Genomic DNA, 22,332 nt, shown 5'->3' with positions numbered 1-22,332 from the left:
CAGGAAAACAAAACAACCGTTACAAATTATTATATTGCGATGACATTCCAGTAACGCAATATGAACTTGTAAATAATAATATTATCATTATATCTATTTCCCTACATGTGCAAAATTGCTTACTGGCAATATTATGTTTGTTTAGAACATTTTTGCCATCTTGTGCACATATTATTTAATCAACATTTCTGAAAAGGTCAGATAAAATAGTAATAATATGATGAAGATGGTGCTGTGCATTTTATGGTAGATGTGCAATTTTTCTTTCGAAAGTCACAAACATAGACCCACAAAACAGATTAATAAATAGAATTCAGATAGGCTATACCTTTACATTACATTTTGAAGCAGGGTTTTGAATATGTGAGTGTCCCACGAAAATGAAACACACATTATAGATGTGCAATAGTGTGTGTTGCAACCTTAAAATACACCAATATTGAATGCACGTCAGTGCATAAACCTAGAGCAGTTGTAAGAACGAAGGACAAGCTTAGAATGACGTATTCTTGACACGTATTTAAGTTTATCCCATATTCTTCCACACTCAAGATCGGTTGCCTATTACTCCACACCCATTAGATATTTCAGTCCCCTCCAAACCAATCCGACCCGCACCACACTCGGTTTTAATCGAGTGTATTACGAGGGTCTATGTTTTGTGTGAAGCATCGAGAGAGATTTGTGAGCCAAGACTAAGGTCGCTACGTGCTCAAGTGTGCCTTGACTGAGTTTACAGACTTTCTAATGAAAGGGGGCCCCATAGGAGAGAGGGACAATAATAAATGATTCTAATTAATAAATGTATAGTACAAAAAACAAAGCTAAAACAATACAGACATACAAAACTATGCGAATCTTCACATCCGCAGTAAGACACCGGAAATTTTTTAAAGGCAACAAAATTGGCCTTTGCGGTGACCAGGCTGGATGGGCCCAGAAACTAGTTGAACCGACTTTAGCATCTCTTCTTTAATAAACAGACTGGTCTCACCTCGAAAGCATCATTGAGCGAGTGCATTCTCATGCGTTCTCGTTCATTGCTCTCCAGTCGTCGAAGATTTCTCTCTCGGGCTGATGCGGCGGCTCTCCGCCGACGTCCTCCGAGTCTCCGTCGTGGCCCTCGATCGCTCGTGCCTTGCCCTCGTTCACTTTCCGAACTGTCATCATCTGAAAGATAACAATAATATTTCAGATTTACAATTTCTTACAAGTTCTAGTTATTGTTCTACTATCTGTTACTGTTTCAGGCTAGTAATGTGGTATTATAGAAGGTCCTGGGTTTGAATCCCAGTATGATACTTAAATAATTTCTATAGATTACTTTCTTAACACATTCGCGGACACATGTTAGCTAATACAAGTTAGTGATATGACACATTAAAATTTTTATTTTTTAAATTTTCGATTTAGATGTATAGAAATGAGTTAAGTCTTAGGATACAACACTATCTAATAGAAATATGTTCGCACCATGACACAAGTAGCAAAGAACAATATATTGTTTTAATCTAAAATACGACTTCTATAAACGTCGTGTCGTATTCCATTCCACAGTACAGGACGTCAATGGACGTCCTGTCATATCACATCACACAAAATACGACGTTTATAGATGTCATGTCCGCGAATGTGATATTAATTAACAAATATATTCAGTGGCGAGTATAGTGACATTAAAATAACATTTAAGATTTTGGGATAATTTAATAACTGTATGACTGCTTTGAACTGTTTGAAGGCCCCTTTTTAAAACCCATAAAAACTCTAGGTCCATGGATGTGAATATCGGACCACTCGCAATGGCTGAGCGATAACGTATCCGCTAGGTAAGTTGAGAGTCTCGGATTCGAATCCTATGTCTGGCACTGTTATCAAGTGAAATTTCTTTTATTTTGTATAAAAAATAAAATAGAAATAAAAAAAAATTGCGTTTTATTAAATAAAAACAACAATGAAGTGAAATGACCACCACTGTAGACAAGACAGAATTTCCAGTTCCTCAAATAGCCATTCTGGTGGCCATTGTTAAAGTGATAGTCGGTGTATTAAAACCAAACATATATCTCACCGTGGTGTGGTCTTGGTGCTCCCTTACTCCCCGCGCTGTGGCCATCCATCTCATCGACGTCGACATCCTCGTCGTCGTCATCATCAGGCCAGGCGGCATCCCGGCCGGCGGACCCCGGCGAGTCGGCCTCTGACCCTCCCGCCCTATCTTGGGACGACCACCAGTCGCCAGCCTCGCCCCGTACCGCGCCACCCACGCTCAAGCCGCCCCCTCCTTCGCCCTGGGACGGCATCGCCTGGAAATAAACAAACATTATCAATGTTGGTAATAAGTTTCTACATAGGTCATGGTAAGGTTATTTATATTTTTTTTTTCAATAATTAATAACCAAACCCAGGTAGAACCAAAATGCCATGGAGCAATATATTACGAATGTCTGAAAAATATTTTAAAAACCTTTCAACCAACATGTACCTAAGTAGTAATGCTTCTCGGTAAGTGGATTGTTAAAACTTATTGTGGTAACACCCCACATACTGTATTTATGTATCGAGTACTATCTGGCAACAATGTCAGATAACACTTCTGTATTATGATGCAACATGATTATGGTGTGAACGTTGTGTTGTGAACTACTAGGTCAAGCCAACATGGCGTAAAGCCATAAGTGTTTAAGAAAACCAATATGTGCTACTAGTGCTAACGCGTATTTAAGAGGCTCTGCAAGCCTGAACCCTAACGTCCTATGCCCCATACACCAAATATTCTGCCAATTTTTCCGCTAAACAATGTTATATGAGGCGTCTAATTACAAAAAGCGACAAGTCCACAATTCAATATTGCCGGGAAACAACGTTTTTATGTTTCTAGCTTCAATTATTTGTTTTAACGTGAGATTTTTTTCCCTGTAGTATTCTATATCGAAATTAGAACCAAATGGTAATTATAATTAAGATAAACTCTTAAATGTAATAAATATACGCAAAATAAAATTGGACTTAGCGCTACCTGTACTTCACTTTTTAATTTATCCCGCATAAGGCACATATTTCCGTGGCACTGTCATAAGTTTACCAGATGCTACAGCATGGGAGACGCCCTTTTCAATATTGAACGTTCCCTTATTGGTTGACTTAAACATGCGCGAAATCAACCAAGCTTTAAATAATATGAAAAACGGACTTGGCGCTTTTTGTAATAAATCGAGACTTAAATATTTTTTTAAAGACCAAATGTGGACTTATCGCTTTTTGGAATTAGACGCCTCATATTATCTTCTTCTTGTTTTTAAAAATCTCAATATTATTGTAACGTAGAATACGATTGGCAGGATCTATCTCTAAAAATCGTAACACTGAGGTGTCAAGTTTTTTGTCAACATCCACTTTATGTATGGCAATATTAAATAGATTGGGGCGGTCATGGGGGGGATTTCGAATCCGTGACCAAGATATTTGTAATAATAAAACTAAATTCTATGCATGATATTTTAGTATAAACTATATAATTATTTTTTTGAATTGGGTATCTAGATAGGTACCTATTAATTAATAACTATTGACACTGACTAGTTTTCAAGAAAAAATATAACCCCTGACTAAAAATTCAACTTTACGTTAAGGCGAATACTCCACCCACCAGAGGCTCCTAGCGGAAAAATATGAAGCTTTCAATTTGCGACTTTTTTTTTTGAGAATTTACATTTTATAGTGTTTTAATTGAACTAATTGAATTAATTGAATTAATAGTACCTAACTAAAAATATTAAACATTAAAATTAAAAAAAACAAGTCGTTAAAGGATTGCATCTTATTAGTACATTTGTTATTTTGTGGTGATGTTTATAATTAAAATTTGGTTTATTAAGATTGACGACGACGTAGGTACAAAAAATATTTTTGATACCTACCTAATTTCATAGTTTTAATATTGATACTATCGACCGAAGGTACTTGATGGAAATTGAATTTAAATTCTAATGGATTTAAGTTTTGTACTACATATTCCATTTGAGTGGTTTTTTGCGGCCCGGGTTTCGCCTTTCGGCATCTTCTTCAGATTGACTGTCAGTGTTGCCTTTGGTGAGTATACACAGCGCCTGAAGATGGCGAAAGGCGAAACCCGGGTCGCAAAAAATGACTCAAATGGAATAGTACAAAACTTAAATCCATTAGAATTTTCATAGTTTTAAGGTTTATCTACATTTATTTAAAAATGTCTAGGTATAACTTAAAATCATTTTTATTTAAATCAAATCTAATTTCGGTATCACAAATTTGGTGTTCGATTTTTGAACTGTTCATAAGGCAATAGACAAAAAGCGATAAACGAATAGAGGTACTATTTCCGTTAAATGTTTTTTTTTGTAAAAACGACTCCAGACCTACCTAATTAAATAATTATAATAACGCCAATCTAGTTTGAATAAATTAAAAATGCCTTTATTTGATTACGAGCTCGCTACGCGTCGAAACAACGGCCCGCCACCTCCAGATCCAGCCAGGTGTGTTCTCGCAGAGAATGTACCTCTACTAGCACTAGCCGGCTTGAATGTTGCCTACAACAAAAAACTACTTTCATTTTTAGTCTAAAAAGCTGTCATAAAAAAACGCCGCGGATAGATTTGTGGTCTATTGACGTCGCCGTTCGATATTCGAAAACAAAATCTCGGATTAAATGCATAACATAACGTTTCTTTGGAACATGGAACTCGTTTATATAATAATCATATTCGTGATATTGAAATGTTGGTTTCGATAGTATTTTATTTCGAAATCAATGTGATTGATTTGGCATTTGCTCGGCTCCTGTCTTATGCAAAAATATTATATTATTAGTTTTAAATAAATAGCCGCAAACAAAATGTAGTATGTATGTTACATAAACTCCATTATTATTCAATAAAATTACTAAGTCAAATTGTCTCTAGCATAAAGCGTCAATTACATTGAGCTTCTTTACGAGCTGTTTATTAGGCCTCAATTAAATTGAGCTTCTTTACGAGCTGTTTGTTAGCGAATTTATAATCTGCCTGTAAAGTCGCCCAGTGTAATCATCGAACATGTTAGCTTGTTCGATGATTACACTGGGCGACTTTACAGGCAGATTATAAATTCGCCAACACACAGCTCGTAAAGCTCAATGTAATTGAGGCTTTAGCGAATTTCCGATCTGCCTGTAAAGTCGCCCAGTGTAATCATCGAACAAGCTAATAAGCAGGTTGTAAACATTCTACCGAAAAAAGATGAAAGCCAGTCAACTTTACAAGCTACACGCCGGCGTGTGGGCCTACTGCGTCTGTGCAACTTCCCGGTAAAAAAAACGAACTACGTTCTATCAAAATAGTCGCTGGCTTGTAGCTTCTCAGCGAATGGAAAGTTTTGTGTGTAATCATCAAATCGCAGTAGCTGAATCGCCCGCTTTTAAAGTCGCCAACAAATAGCTCGTAAATAAGCTCAATGTAATTGACGCTTAAAGCCTCAATTACATTGAGCTTCTTTACGAGCTGTTTATTGGCGAATTTACAATCTGCCTGTAAAGACGCCCAGTGTAATCATCGAATAAGCTAATAAGCAGGTTGTAAACACTCTACCGAGAAAAGTTGGAAGCCGGTCAACTTTACACGCTACACGCCGGCGTGTGGGCCTACTGCGTCTGCGCAGTATAGCGCAGTACCAACCTCCCGGTAAAAAAACGAACTACGTTCCGTCCAAAGAGATTGGACTCCTCAATAACAGAGAATAACAATATCATATCCGCCATGTTGTTTTACCACACGAACTTGAAGTAGCTCCAGAATACCAACATTACCAACTGTCTTTCTCCGATTCGTATTTTTTAGTACATAAATGATGGCGTGTTCCCTCTCCAGTCTTTCAATCTCTTTGGTTCCGTCTAAATAGTAGCTGGCTTGTGGCTTCTCAGCGAATGGAAAGTTTTGTGTGTAATCATCAAATCGCAGTAGCTGAATCGCTCGCTTTTAAATTCGCCAATAAACAGCTCGTAAAGAAGCTCAATGTAATTGAGGCTTAAGACCTAAATTTGCATAGCGTCATTTTTAATAGATTTCGTGAGTATCCATAGACAATAATTTTGTACTGGACCTACTTAAAAGTCAACTTTACAAGCTACACGCCGGCGTGTGGGCCTACTGCGTCTGTGCAACTTCCCGGTAAAAAAAAACGAACTACGTTCTGTCAAAATAGTCGCTGGCTTGTAGCTTCTCAGCGAATGGAAAGTTTTGTGTGTAATCATCAAATCGCAGTAGCTGAATCGCCCGCTTTTAAATTCGCCAACAAATAGCTCGTAAAGAAGCTCAATGTAATTGACGCTTAAAGCCTCAATTACATTGAGCTTCTTTACGAGCTGTTTATTGGCGAATTTACAATCTGCCTGTAAAGACGCCCAGTGTAATCATCGAATAAGCTAATAAGCAGGTTGTAAACACTCTACCGAGAAAAGTTGGAAGCCGGTCAACTTTACACGCTACACGCCGGCGTGTGGGCCTACTGCGTCTGCGCAGTATAGCGCAGTACCAACCTCCCGGTAAAAAAACGAACTACGTTCCGTCCAAAGAGATTGGACTCCTCAATAACAGAGAATAACAATACCATATCCGCCATGTTGTTTTACCACACGAACTTGAAGTAGCTCCAGAATACCAACATTACCAACTGTCTTTCTCCGATTCGTATTTTTTAGTACATAAATGATGGCGTGTTCCCTCTCCAGTCTTTCAATCTCTTTGGTTCCGTCTAAATAGTAGCTGGCTTGTGGCTTCTCAGCGAATGGAAAGTTTTGTGTGTAATCATCAAATCGCAGTAGCTGAATCGCTCGCTTTTAAATTCGCCAATAAACAGCTCGTAAAGAAGCTCAATGTAATTGAGGCTTAAGACCTAAATTTGCATAGCGTCATTTTTAATAGATTTCGTGAGTATCCATAGACAATAATTTTGTACTGGACCTACTTAAAAGTCAACTTTACAAGCTACACGCCGGCGTGTGGGCCTACTGCGTCTGTGCAACTTCCCGGTAAAAAAAAACGAACTACGTTCTGTCAAAATAGTCGCTGGCTTGTAGCTTCTCAGCGAATGGAAAGTTTTGTGTGTAATCATCAAATCGCAGTAGCTGAATCGCCCGCTTTTAAATTCGCCAACAAATAGCTCGTAAAGAAGCTCAATGTAATTGACGCTTAAAGCCTCAATTACATTGAGCTTCTTTACGAGCTGTTTATTGGCGAATTTACAATCTGCCTGTAAAGACGCCCAGTGTAATCATCGAATAAGCTAATAAGCAGGTTGTAAACACTCTACCGAGAAAAGTTGGAAGCCGGTCAACTTTACACGCTACACGCCGGCGTGTGGGCCTACTGCGTCTGCGCAGTATAGCGCAGTACCAACCTCCCGGTAAAAAAACGAACTACGTTCCGTCCAAAGAGATTGGACTCCTCAATAACAGAGAATAACAATATCATATCCGCCATGTTGTTTTACCACACGAACTTGAAGTAGCTCCAGAATACCAACATTACCAACTGTCTTTCTCCGATTCGTATTTTTTAGTACATAAATGATGGCGTGTTCCCTCTCCAGTCTTTCAATCTCTTTGGTTCCGTCTAAATAGTAGCTGGCTTGTGGCTTCTCAGCGAATGGAAAGTTTTGTGTGTAATCATCAAATCGCAGTAGCTGAATCGCTCGCTTTTAAATTCGCCAATAAACAGCTCGTAAAGAAGCTCAATGTAATTGAGGCTTAAGACCTAAATTTGCATAGCGTCATTTTTAATAGATTTCGTGAGTATCCATAGACAATAATTTTGTACTGGACCTACTTAAAAACACATTGGGCGAAGTTAGGAAATCGTGCCGTAACTTCGTCTATATAAAAAATAGTGATTTATTGTATTATTTAGTATGAAAAGGGTGTTACTTCAATATAAATAAACACTATCATTGTGCATTACGCATGGTCTATAAGACTTCATATTGGTGGATATTTTGGCGGCAAAACGACTTTCTGTTAAAAAAAAAACCGGGCGAAGTTAGGGGGTTTGACGGTATACGAATGTTTGTTAATTGAGCATACCTAAATAATAATAACGCCACACCAATCAGCTAGGTATCTACTAACACATTCACTCATGGCCCCCACATCATGAAGCGGTCCCCAGGCTAGGATATTTGACCCCCCCCCCCCCCCTACCTATCGCTAAGGATGACGGCAGTGTAACACTCTACAGTAGCATTTCCAAATAATGGTGTATGCGGTAAAATTAATGTGAATATTTAATATTTTTTTGTATATTTTAATACATCCAATATTTGAATTATGGAGTTGTCGAGTATCGATACACAATTGAAAATTGTGTCGTACAATCAGTAATCACATTATTATTTATTTATTATTATTTAACCCGAATTCTTCCTTACTCGAGGTCAGTTGCCTGCTTCTCTTTACCCGTTAGGTATTTTAGTCCCTATTAATTTTGAGTTCCCTGATTGTTTACCGCAAACAGATTCTTGAGCCAGGGCATAGTCCCCACATCATGAAGCACGCCCGCAGGCCAAGATCTTTGGTAGATCCCCCTACATATCACAAAGATTAAAGACAGTATGGCGCTCTACAGTAACGTTTTCCACATGGTGTTCGAGGTAAAATTAAGAGTAATCAGTGTATTTTTTAGCGATTTTTAGTATTTTTTAATACATCCACTTGAATTAATTGAATTGTCTAGTATCGACACACATCGAACATTGCATCGCATAACTAAATGTTTTAAAACCATAATGAACATTAACATTTGAAGTAAATTAGCGCCGCAGGCCACCCTTTTTACTATTAGGGTCAATTTATGATGTGTGTTTATCTCACATATCTGGTTGACCCACCACGCCGGGCCCCTCCTGAGCCCGGGTCCCCAGACTAGAGCCCTGTCAGCCCCCCCTAGTAGGGGCCATGAGCCAGGGCATGGCTTACCGGTAATCTTCATTTAAATAATAAAATGCAGAAGTTCGCATAATATCTTGGGTACCAAATTATGCCAACTTTATAGTTTTGCTTGCTATGATTTTCATTCTAAAAATGAGATGTAGGTAGATATTAAATAAAACAATAAAATTAACAACAACAAAAAATATTGAGAATCTGTGGTGTTAGGTATAAGTAACATTACATTAGTTACTATATTGTGATAGCTGATAATAAAATACCACATATTGTTATTTATTATATTTTAATAACGTGATATGATAACAGTGGTGGATAACATTCCATTTAGACAAGTAGTCGGCGACTTTCCGTTGGAACTCTTTCGGTAAACTAGATTGCAGACCCGTATCTAGGCTGGTCGGTGCCCTGGGCTAATTTTACAACGGCTGATGTAATTTTACTATGGTTAAAAAAACTATATCACTATTATTGAACTTTGCTTTGGCATTCGGTAATGTGGTGCAATGATTTTTTTTCAGAAGCCTTGAATAGTTGTAAATCAGAATGATGTACCTTGTAGTATTGGCTACAGATTTACAGTTTGCACTATAATTAAATTAAATACCATGTCAGCATTCAAGCATTATTATCTTTTTACGTACCTACATATATGGAAATTACATTGTTTTATCTACTTCTTCTCTGGCACAATATTCTGTGGTGGACCTTGGCTTTGCATTTCAATAAAGAATGAAAAAATGAATACAGGTATTTTATATTGAATATAGGTAAATGTTACAAAAACTTTTCTTCTCGGTGTCCTAATTTTTTTCACAGTGCCTAGAGTTGGGTATTTCCCGAGAAAATCTCAATCTCGAGATTCGGGATTTCCAGAAAAGAATTCTCGAGAAATCGGGAAATTTCAAAAAAACCTGTAAAAATCTGTGTAAAAACAGACAGATTCCAAAAAAATACGATTTTTTTTATTTATGTACGAAGACAAACATAATAGAAGTAGGAAAACAAAAATAATTCAAAACATTACTCAAATAGAATTTCAAAAAACACAGACAGTCAATCGCTGCGTCTGACAATCGCGTACGCTTTTGAGGCACAAAATTCCCTGATATTGCAAAAATTGCGCTCATTTTGAGTCGACGTTGGCTTAATTGTGTTAAATGCCCCGATCAGTCCTTGAATTTTGGGTTTTCTGTCCACTTTTTCCATATAGAAAATCGTTTTTTCAATCAATATTTGATAATAAAGAAATCCCGAAATGTTAAAAATTTCAATTCTCGAGATTCGGAATGGAAAATGTCGAAAATTTCTCGAGAATTCCCGTCGGGAAATTTCCGAAACCCAACTCAAAATTCTATCCAAAACCTAAGTAGAAACCCTTTTAGCTATTATTGACAAACAAAAATATTCCATCAAATCTAAAGTAAATAAATGTGGTGGATTGTTTTGTTATCATTTCACTTTCGCATTCTTTATAATGAAAATACCAGTATTTTAGCTTTTTAAATCGGTACTTTGGTATCGATTAATACCGGGATACCGGTTTTCATGTTCTTAAACCTATTTTAAGAATTTATAAATTAGCGTCCACCTAACTCACCCTCGCACAGGTGGAATATAATATCAACACCCGAAACAACTTGGTTGAATATAGTAAAGTTATCCCCCTTCCAAATTGGCATTACCAGTGGCAACTTGGTTTTGCACCTTGGGAAAATAAACAACTGATGCAGGGCTTGAAATGGACCGGAGCGCACCGGAGCGCCGTTCCGGTTCATAAGATCCTCAATATTATCGCGATGTCTCGTGGAAATATTAATTTGAGCGTCTGAGCTAGATATGACATAATAAAAATCGAACACACTTATTTTTATAAATACACATAAAATTAGTTAAATAGGTATATTAATATTTTCGTAAAGTTATCGAGCGCTCTGGTTCGTGAAATTTTTCAATTCGAGCGCTGAACTGATGCTCTTATCAGTTGTTCAAAATAATAAAATAATTCATTCATCAAGACGTCAATACCACATTTTGCAGTCCAATATAAACTACACATGTTTCATTCTCTTGTAGAGCGACAGATTATCAATGAGAGAAGAAACAGTAGGTAACAATGATTATTAAAACCACAAACAAACACAAATTGCCGCTTTAAAATTCGACCATTTTCACTTGTGGTAGGAATTATCACTTTATTATTTATAATTCATATTATTAGTTGCATTTGCGAAACCCACAATACGATTACATTAATTTACAAAAATATTCGGATCTTCCTTCTTCTTTACATCCCGTCTTCTAGGCGAAATTTGCCTATTCACTGTCTTACGTACATACATGACCACTGGCCACAGCCACCTGTAGTAACCAGGCGTTACAGAATACATTTTCCATACTGTTTGCATGGGACGTTTACAACTATGCATATCGTCTCATCCAGTGACGTCGCTAGGCTTAGTGCCGCCCTGAAGCAGACTTAGAATGCCACCCTTTATATTTTACCACGTTTTTATTAGCTCGTATTCTTGTTTGTCCGGTACAGATTTTTTCTTGTGCAGTACAAAAATTTTCTTGTTTGTCCAAGATTTTTAACTAACTTCCCGACTAGCTAGACATTTGAAACTTTTAGAATATATCAGAACACGACGACAATGCATGTTTTAAATACTTTTAGCCATCTTTAAGTAGAATCGATTTCATTTTCAGTTAATTCTGTTTTGTATGTTTCGGAAAAAAATCGTTACAAGTAATATTTACCACTCACTATTATTGGTTGCTAAGTGGGTTCTAGCAACTAAATTATTAATCAGGGCTCGAAATGGAACGGAACGCACCGGAGCGCCGTTCCGGCTCGTGAAATTTATAAAATTATCGCTCCAAAATATGTTGACCATCTGAGCCAGATAGGCCATAGAATAGAAAATCTGACACACTTATTTTTATAAAATACACATACGATTTGATGAGTATGTAAATATCTTCAGAAAATTTGTCGAGCGCTCCGGTTCGTAAACTTTTCCATTTCGAGCGCTGTTATTAATATATACGTGCGTTACTATGGAAATCAATATGAAATGTCAAAATGACATTTCAGTATTCTATATTTATTCAGTATTTCTATCAAGTACAAAAAAAATATAATTGTCAAGTTTATAATATGATTCAACAGAAAATTTAAAAACGTGATATATAAAAAGTTCTTTTTATCTTGTAATTATTTACTTTTAAATTGTCTGTCAATTCATTAGGTACCTATTTATTTTATTATTATTTATTTGTCTTAAAGACATACAAAAAATCTTTAAATTAATATACACAATATTTACGACGAATTAGAGCATTTCCACGAAACCTTCTCTCAAACAGTGATGGTTTTAGGTAAGTACGTGGAGGTTAATGACGTTAATAGGTTTGGAGGCACCATTATGAAAAAATATATGTGCGATAAACTACCACATCACAATATGTATCACACAGTGGGAAAGGGTGGAGGTAGGCTGTTAAGATCCGCCATAAATAGTGCATACTAAACTTTGTCAGTCATACGTATTTATTTTTATTGAAATAAGACTACAATTTAAAGATGGTGTTGCTTAGGTTTTTAAATTAAATTAAACCCTGCGAAACCAAGCCATAATAAATAGATAATAGTCAAAAAATAGTCATCTATCCATAAAATATCTAAAATAATGCAATTAAATCATAAATAAGATATTTTATAGATAGAATAATATTTTTTATCCATTATAGTTTGTTTTAGGCATGTGTAATATGTATTCTTAATCCAACGAAAACAAATAAGTATAAATGAAAAAGTGTGCACAATTTTGTCGTAACGCCCAAAGTACCTATACAAAAACTATTATGGTTTGGTTTAGGCAGGGTTTAATTGATTTTTTAAAACTAACCAACACCATCTGTAAATTTTAAGTTTAACGTGCACTATTTATAGCGGATCTAAACAGCCTATCTCCAGCCTTCGCTACTGGAGTATCACGGTGGGTATTGTAATACAATAATAGTAATGTTGCAGGATTTATAAATCGATTATTTTGTGAACTATGATGTCGAATGTTTACGTAATTGATAATATTTTTTTTGTATTTTCAGTGTATATTGCATCCCCTAAAATCCTGCCATGCATGTGCTACGCTTCGCTCGTCCCTGATCTGTCTATCATTACCATCAATAGCCCCGTTTTTGTTTTAAATTGTCGACTTCACAAAATTTGTGGCATACTTACATCGACTGCATCAAAAAATTGCGGTCGACATTATTTTTTATTAATAATAACAACATTGTTGAAGGTCCTCGGGTTAGCATTCCGCACAGCCGGTACCGTATGATTTGGGAGGGGCACTTTTAATTAACAGTGTAGTCAGGAAACAATATCAAAATATTATACTTTCATAAGTATTAATAATTATTAAGCAAGCGGAAACATCGTGAAGGAGATTTTTAACGCGTCGGTGACCAATTAATTTCCAATACTATTTAAAATACTACTGATTATCTGCAATATTAACTATCAAGGCGGCTCTCGTGGTGCAGTGGGTAAGGCGCTGGCCTTCCTCCCGAGAGTTCTGGGTTCGATTCCCGGTCATGACAAAAACATTTATGTGTTTTTCTCAAAGCCTGGGTGTTTGTGATTGTTCAAAAATTACTAACCTTGTACGAAAAAGCAAGGACACGGTTATTAATAATTCTAAAAAAAAAAATTATTAACTATCATCATTAGAAATAATTACAAGATAAAAAGAACTTTTTATATACAACGTTTTTAAATTTTCTGTTGAATCATATAAACTTGACTTGACTAGCTTAAACGATCAAAAAAATTTGTACTTGATGTAAATAATACTGAAATGTCATTTTGACATTCATATTGATTTACATAGTAACGCACGTATATATTAATAATTTAGTTGCTAGGATCTCAGACTCCTAGCAACCAATAAAAGCGGATTGGATTACGGATTTCTTCCAAAATAACTTTTCATACAAAACAGAATTAACTGAAAATTAATTCAATTCTACTTAAAGATGGCTAAAGTATTAAAAAAATTCATTGGCATCGTGTTCTGATATATTCTAAAAGTTTCAAATGTCTAGCTAGTCGGGAAGTTAGTTAAAAATAGATTGCAAGATTTGTACCGGATAAACAACCACCGGAAAAATAAGAATACGATCTAATAAAAACGTTGTAAAATAGGCAGGGGTGGAGACACTGGGGAAAGAGAATACATCGCAGGAGAGATTTTTCCTGGAGCCTGAAGAAATCTGGCAACGTGAATGGCATTCGTCTGACCAGTGGCGCATTTCGTGACGTAGAGGCCAGATGCATAGACTGGTTTTGAGGTAAGGTTTGAAGTAGGTATATTATAATATTCCCAATTTACATATTAATTTGCTATCTCTTAACAGCGCATGTTATGCCTACTCTCACGGGACGTTACGGATTTTAGCATTCTTGAACGTTGATAATTCAGCATTTCGTCACCTTACTATTAAGACCTCGTAAGTCGGATATTATTGAAAAATGAAGTTTGTTCCACAAAACTTAAACATAAAAACATTTTAAACCACGGTTATCTAGCCTAGTATGCTGTCCATCTATCCACAAATTTTAAAAACTTGTAGGTCTTGTGGTTTCAAACATGGAATTAAAACCACGTATTTCACAACCAGTATTAGCAGATTCATCGATTAGAGAGGTGTTTAACATATTGTTTTTATTACGGTTTTTCATTCCGTTCAACATTCTTCTCAAACAGACTTACGAGGTTTAGATTCTGTGAAATCTAAATCGATATTGTTTGGAGGCCCCCTTTTAATTTTTCTGGCGAATTGGTTGCGTCATCTACGTCAAAGAAAAACGCTGCTGCGTCTAGTGATAGACACAATGGTAGAGCTCCCAGCCAAACTTCTTCGCAAATACATCGCAGATCTAAACTACGATGTGCGTATAATCAACCCCCTTTTTGTATGAATGCTGAGAAATACAATTCGCTAAGCATATTGTCGAGGCCTATGCTCTGTGTGCCTTCCCCGGAGGACTTTCAGCCATTCACCAAGCTAATGATAACTAGGGCCAAGATTTATATGCTAGTGCATGTTTTGAAAGGGCGTATGCACAGCTACGAGAGTTGCACAGAAATCTGTTTTGAAAGACACAGAATCCAAAAATAAAATTTTATTGTGCACATGAATGCATATTTGAGACATTAGTGCATATTTCATAAATAAATGCATATTTTAGAGCTTTTAAATTTATAATTTAGTTTTTTTAAATTATTTTATCGAAATATAACTATGCTAGGAAGGAAGATAGTTTAGATGCACTTGCATTTTTAATGCCATCTCCGAGCCGTAGATTTATCAGAAAAAGTGAATTCAACTAGGGCACTTTTATTTAAAGTTTGCCCAATCACCTCTGTGGACGTTGAGAGGTCGTTTTCCGCATATAAACAAAATACTGACAGATACCGATGCGGAAAAATTTCATGCTAGAGATATTGAAAAAAATAATGTATTTTTTTTCGGGCAAAAACAGAAAATAGTATTTAGGAATAGTTACGTGTGTCGTTTTTGTTTTTGAAGTTATGTTTGGTTTACATTGCATTTATTATTTAATTATTTGTAGGTACTTGTGAAAAAACTATTTTGAAAATTGTAATTGATTAACTTTATATTCATTGTTTGTGTTTTTTTGTTCTGCTATCATATTTTGTTGAAAGATTATTAACCAGTTATTCGATTTTTTGTCAGTAATATTGGGTAAAGTGGGTATTTACAATTTTTTCCCACAAAAAATGTCAGTTTTTAACTGCATATTTCTTCGGTTTTAGTGCATATTTTATTGATTTTAAACACTAAGTTGAGTAAAAGTCTTTCCCATTATTTCAAATGCATAACATAAAATAAAACATTGTCCTTCCACCAAGAATTTGACTGTAAACAAATTTTTATATGGTACACTGAAATTTGTATTTGGAATTGTTTTTATTGCAAAAAGGGTGATGCCATGAAAAAAAATACAATAGTTATAAGTTTTAAAATTAACTTAACATTTTAGGCATCAAAAGCAAAACGACGATCGTTGTTAGCATTTCTGGCCATTATCAAAAACAACGATATACCGTTGCGTAGCATTCTAAGGGTTAAGTGCATACGTGCATGCATATAATCATGTTTTTTGTTGCATATAAATCTGCTCCCCAATGATAACGCGATAGCATGGATTGAGCCTCTTTCGTGTACTATACATTGTTATACTTGTAGACGGCAAGTAAGACAATCACTCTTCTATATTCGATGTCTATGAAATGGGTCTCTCTAATAATTTAACTGTTACCTACTTACTAAAAAAATTGATTCTGTGATGGAAACTGTGGTTTTTTTTCAGTAACTATCTCTATGCCCTCGCCAACACTCTGTCAACATAATTATTATGAGTAAATGCATGAATTAGAAATACTATGAATATGTAAACACATTGTAGGTATTGGTTATTTTATTATTTTACATGATCAATGCGAAATATCCAATGAAATTATAAAATAGTCATATTGTTATATCATTTTTTATTTATTATGCTTACTGCCTATGGGTTTTCTATTAACATATTATTGTGTATTTCGCAATACTTAGTTTAAATTAAGTAGGTACTGATAAACCACCACACTTCTGGTCTAGCTCAGTTTCGGTTTTTTTGAAGGTGGGTATCATTAATTGTTCTGTTGTAATTAGCTAACTGTCACTTTTATCTTTAGTATGGTTTTTCGTCTGGATTCTAGGATTTGGAAGTGAACAAATAACACAACGGAATTGTTTTAGAAACGGCAATGTATATTTAAGTTAATATTATATAATAGTTACATTTTTAATAATTTATTTTACGGAGGAGAGAAATTCGCGCGTTTACTGTTTGGCTGTTTCAACATTCTACTGACATGTTTTACTCATTTGTTTGTGTATGTTTAAGTGGCAAAAACCCAATACCATTCGTCGTCTCGCATACCTTCTGATGTGTTTACCCTGGTCTTCCACGGACCATGTCCTCAGCCTCAAGGATATGGTTCGTGGGACTTATTCCTGAAAGGGAAGCGTCCCTCTGGGTGATCAAGGTTGCGGCTAGGTGCTGTTTTATTTGACTACATGGCCAAGGGTGTGCTCAGGCCACTCTACACTCCCAAAAGGTACTCCAGGTATATGACCTGAAGTCCGAAGACGTAACAGTACATAGGTACAGACAGACAATATGAGTAAATTGAGAAAGTCAACATGTCATTATACCATCGGTATCCAGGGGAACCCAACTTGTTTTCGATCAGGACCACATTTAAGGTCAAGAAGGGTGTGGCGGGCAATTATTTTCGTAATGAAACTCCCATCATTTTATTGTATGGAAACAATTGCTTATTAATAGGTGGTACAAATAGAGTTTTTTAATGGCAAAAAGAAATTATTAAAATTGCGCCGCAGGTCATATTTTTCATTGAATTAAACATTAACGTGATATAGATGATAATCTAGGTATGTCCTTTTTGTAATGGCTAGTACCAGGGTTGGCGAACCTTTTTACGCACGCGTGTCAAAATTTCCCAAATATTATTTTTCGACTGTGGCGTACCGAGGAGCTTTTCATGTGGAAAAGGTAGTTTTTAAGAATTTTATTAAAAATTACTTACCTAAGATTTTCTAGATACCACTAACAGAACGAAGCATACCTATTATAGCTTTATCACCCTTTTCAATTACGCCATAAATTTCGGTCCACTAATTTTGAAACTGTCTGCCAGAATTACAACTAAGTACTAACTCCGCCAAGTTTTTGTTTCTTATTTGGTACAGACATTTTTGCGGGTAGACATGAAATTGTTTGTTACTGTATTACTTAGTTTGGTTCTTTAAGCATAAATTTGAAACCAGAATTGCTTCGATCAGATGAGGCATTCTCTCACTACAGTGGCCTCAAGCATTGTAAATCGATCAAAATCAGATATTCGCAGCGCGGCTTACCCCGCCGCCTGATAAGGTCAGTGCGATAATATTACATGTGACGCATAAAACATAAGGACTGACCTACAGGTACAATTATATATTTACATATGAAGAGTATTTGTCTGCTATTTTTTATACAATAACTAATAAAACATTCGCCTGCCATGCAAAATCATCTCCCTTGCTACTGGTGTCACGCGTGCCATAGGTTTGCCACCACTGGGCTAGACCATTTTGATGATGCAATTTTAATTATTCCACTTTTTCACATAATTCCACTTATATGGACACCGATGATAAAACCTTATTGTTAAAATATTTTATACGTAATTTAAATTTACGATTAAAAGATTATATCTTATCTTTTTCCAACATTGTGCTGGTAGTGAACTGAGATAGGGTAAGGAGGGCTCACTACGCCCGCGGACACCCTGTAGAGACCCCCTGGACGATTATCTATAAATGATTTTTATAAAATCAAAAACAATAAGTCCACTGAGTATTTCGATCTCGTATTTTATACTTTGTCAATAATATACGCCCAACAGTATTGTAATTTAACGTTATTAAATATTATGTATGTCAACTGTCAGTAAAGTTTACCAGCCATAGACAATATAGATTATTAAAAAAAAACGCTAAACTAATTTCAATAGGATGACATTTCAGTACTCAAAGACCGCTATGGCTATAGATATAACGACCGCTTTTATTAAATAAAAAAAAAAACGAAATGTGTTAAGTGCAAAAAAATCATATTTAATGACATAATATTATTTTGTTTGTAATAATTATTATATTTGATAATGAATCCATTTGACTCGTTTTCACTCTCGCTAGCCTACAGATATTGTTTAAGAAAACCATTTTGCATTTTGCATTTTGCATATGAAAGTAAAATCTGATAAGAGGTTATTAAGACTAATGACAAAATACGCTACAAACTTATTCAGGGCTCGAAATGGACCGGAACGCACCGCAACGCCGTTCCGGTTCGTAGAATCGGTAAAATTAACGCTCCGTCTCGTGAAAAAAATAATTTGACCATCTAAGCTAGATGGGCAATTGGACAAAAAATCTAACACAATTATTTTTATGAAATACACATCAAATTTTATGACTACGTTAATATCTTCAGAAAATTGTCGAGCGTTCCGGTTCGTAAACCTTTCCATTTCGAGCGCTGCTTATTCCGCATTCTTCAAGCAATTGTAGAAAATGGTAATAATATGCAATGTTATTCATTGCTAAGTGTTCTATAGTTGAAAATATCCCTCTGAGGCGGACGAAACCGGTCCATTAAAGTGGAATATGATGAAAGTATGATACGAAAAATTGCGTTTTATTAAATTAAATTAATAATACAATGTAGGTATTTCCACCATGAATTGACAGTTAACACAATAAAAGAAATATTTTATTAAGAACGCATCATCTTGACTCGACAGGGAGGTCGGAACCAATGGCGAGGGCTGGGGTGGGGGTAGGAACTGAATTCAAAAACACTATTCAAAGTTCAAAAGAGTGAACAGACTCTGTGGATCCACAGTAAGCGTCAATCAAATGCATGTTGAATTGATTTTATTGCCAATACCGCGCGGGCAGTCCTCTATGGTCCAGATGGATGGCGTCACAAAAAGAGTGTGTTAGTAGGTAGTTACTGCATAGTTCAATTTCTTCGGTTGAGCTGATCGGAAAATGAATGTCGTCCAAATAGCATAATTAAGTATGTTATCGCTGTCGAACCGAGTGTAGTGGAAAATATAAGAAAGGTATAGCATTTATAATGACGAGATCTTTTTCACACGAGACACCGGTGTCCAGACATTAGTGTCTCGAGACGCTGCATTTACACGTACACCAGACGGAGACACACGTGTGTCGCGTTCATTCATATGTATAATGCAGTGTCCAAAGACACCGGTGTCTCGTGTAAAATCGCTTTCATGTAGATATTCTAGTGTCTTATCATAAAATATCGACGTGCCTATCTGAAATATTTAATAACGCTTTACATGTATATGTGTTACATTAAAACACATTATAGGTACTATTTTAATATGATCTGACAGATTTTAATACTATTCCGAAATGGAGGTCGCACTCAGAAAGTACCGCTGGAAAGGTGACCACTTCTATAATAATATTAAAATGTTTATATAATAATAATATATAGAGCAAATTGATATTGTCGATTATCTACTGTTAAACAAGACCGGTTTTGGTGGCTATATGTAATATACTATTAATCTGAAGGACACCGGATAAAATTAGCATAATACTTATTTGAACGTCCACGTGGCGATTTAAAAAAACGTTCACAAATATGTGCGTAATCTAATTAGATATATAGGTACCTATAATAAATAATGCAGATCAATTACTCATTGTATGAAACCATAGACTTTGGACTATAACTAGATGAAGTAGTAATCAGTGACATCCCTTGGGGTTAGGCAGATTGAGCATCGCTTGGGGGCGGCAGTTACTCGAAGGATGGCAAATCGAGAAGAATCATTAGGTATATAGAAATAGGTACGTAAACTTAGTAATAACGGAAATATCTTTCCATTAAAAAAAATCACCTCACTGGTTGGAAACAAAATGTATTAATTAACATAAAAGGTTTAACAGGACAGTATTTTTTGTCGGGTTTGCGATGTCTAGTTTACTTCCGTTGTCCTTGATGACCAGCAATGACACATGCAGAATTATATTTAAATTATAGGTAGATACATACTTACCTAATTAATTTATCCGAATATTTTTGCCAGTCACTCGCGAGTTTTGAAAGTTGTCATGTGTATTTTTTAATGTACTTATCTGAAACCGTGGACTCGTAATATTGTCTATTGAAGTAGAGATGGTATTTTAATTAGATTTGTTTGTATATTTTGTTAGTAATGTATCCACACACATTTCTTAGATATTGGTGTCATGAAAGCATGATAAAAAATACTGTATAAAAAAATAGGGTGGCATTTTGGCGCTGCCTAGGGGCGGCATTTTGTCTAGGGACGTCACTGAGTAGTATGATTTTTTTTATTTACCAGACTGTCTGTCTTCTTCTATCTTTAACAACTTCGAAACTTCGATAGGACAGGAAAGTTGACCGTTTGTTATTCATCAGACGTGAAAAAGTTTATTGCGATTCGCATGTCCTGCATGTCTGATAAAACTTTGTCTTACGTGTCTAGACCATGAACGAACTCAACCAGCGCCATCTTTAGATTAATAAAGCCTCAGCATATCTTTTTGCACAAGGAACGAGCGGTCCACTGTTCAGCTGTCAAAATCAGATCCCAGATTGCTTGACATATTGATTCGCCCTTTCTCGTTTCAAATTGAATTATAAAAAATTCTCCAATCAAATATATTATTAACTATCAGTGTTATTTCTAAATAATATACATTCCTGGTATTCATCAGCTGTTAAACTCAGACTAGTCCTTCACACAAAAACCGGTGGTAATATCGATTTCCAAAAAATATGTAGCATTCACCTATGCATTACATTTGTAGAAGGTGTGTTAATGCTAGTGTATTATTTATCATGTAACTCATTTATCCAAATCAAACCATTCCCTGTGTGAACACGACAGACGCGTCAGTATGAGCACTCTATCTATAGAACAATGACAGGCAATGACCATCCATCGACAACAACGGGAGGGGCGGAAAAAGTAGGACCAGTCGTTGTAAATGTATCGGCTTTCTACTTGAGTCGGCAATGACTCAACGCAATTAAATAGATAAGTACCTAATTTTGTTCCAGCTAATCCACTAATTAAAGAAATTATACAATTTCTTTTTAATGATATTTTTTTAAATCAAATTTGCAGTTTTCCTTCCCCGTTCCTATTGAGCCTGTCACGCTGGTAAACAGGAACAGACCATAATTTTGGGAAAATGGGGAGTGAATTATTATGAGTGAGCAAATAAATTCACCAAACCATAGGTACTGCTGAATTGCAAATACAACTTTTGGCAAGTAAATACTTTAGCTTTTCAGTCATCCAGCATATTATGATTTAAACAAAAACGTTCGGTACAAGCAGTGCTCGAAATGGAAAATTTCACGAACAGGAACGCTGTATAATTTTCCGAAACTAAGTACTTATGCTAATCCTTTCTTTACGTACGTACGTACTTTTGATATAAAAATGCAACAATAAACTTTAAACTTCTTACGTAGATCTATATTGGGCAGGTTGGTAAGGATTGTCAGCGCCGCAGGCGAAATAATCTTGTTTTAACAAAGTATACCGTCAAAAATTGTATTATTCTTTATTCTTACTTTATCTACCACTATAAACATGCATGATACCTTTACCACCACTCGTCACTGATTATAACTTATATTACTGTCTCAT

General features: G+C 35.6%; 1 protein-coding gene across 1 annotated transcript in view; it reads right to left on the bottom strand.

Annotated features, from left to right (window-relative positions):
* LOC147070359 (uncharacterized) overlaps positions 1-22,332 on the bottom strand; it is a 110,353-nt gene that overhangs the window by 4,923 nt on the left and 83,098 nt on the right. Inside the window, exons 2-3 of the mRNA XM_085949688.1 lie at positions 2,072-2,306; positions 995-1,170 (exon numbers count right to left, since the gene is read on the bottom strand). Coding sequence (XP_085805814.1) covers positions 995-1,170; positions 2,072-2,306 — 411 coding nt within the window. The remainder of the gene's footprint in view (positions 1-994; positions 1,171-2,071; positions 2,307-22,332) is intronic.

This window comes from Rhyacophila brunnea, unplaced genomic scaffold (genome assembly GCF_057557595.1).
Source record: "Rhyacophila brunnea isolate RB1 unplaced genomic scaffold, BYU_Rbru_1.0 scaffold_22, whole genome shotgun sequence".
In the NCBI taxonomy this organism is placed as follows: domain Eukaryota; kingdom Metazoa; phylum Arthropoda; class Insecta; order Trichoptera; family Rhyacophilidae; genus Rhyacophila; species Rhyacophila brunnea.
The sequence above is the reverse complement of the archived record's forward strand: the minus strand, read 5'-3'. Positions and strand labels throughout refer to the sequence as shown.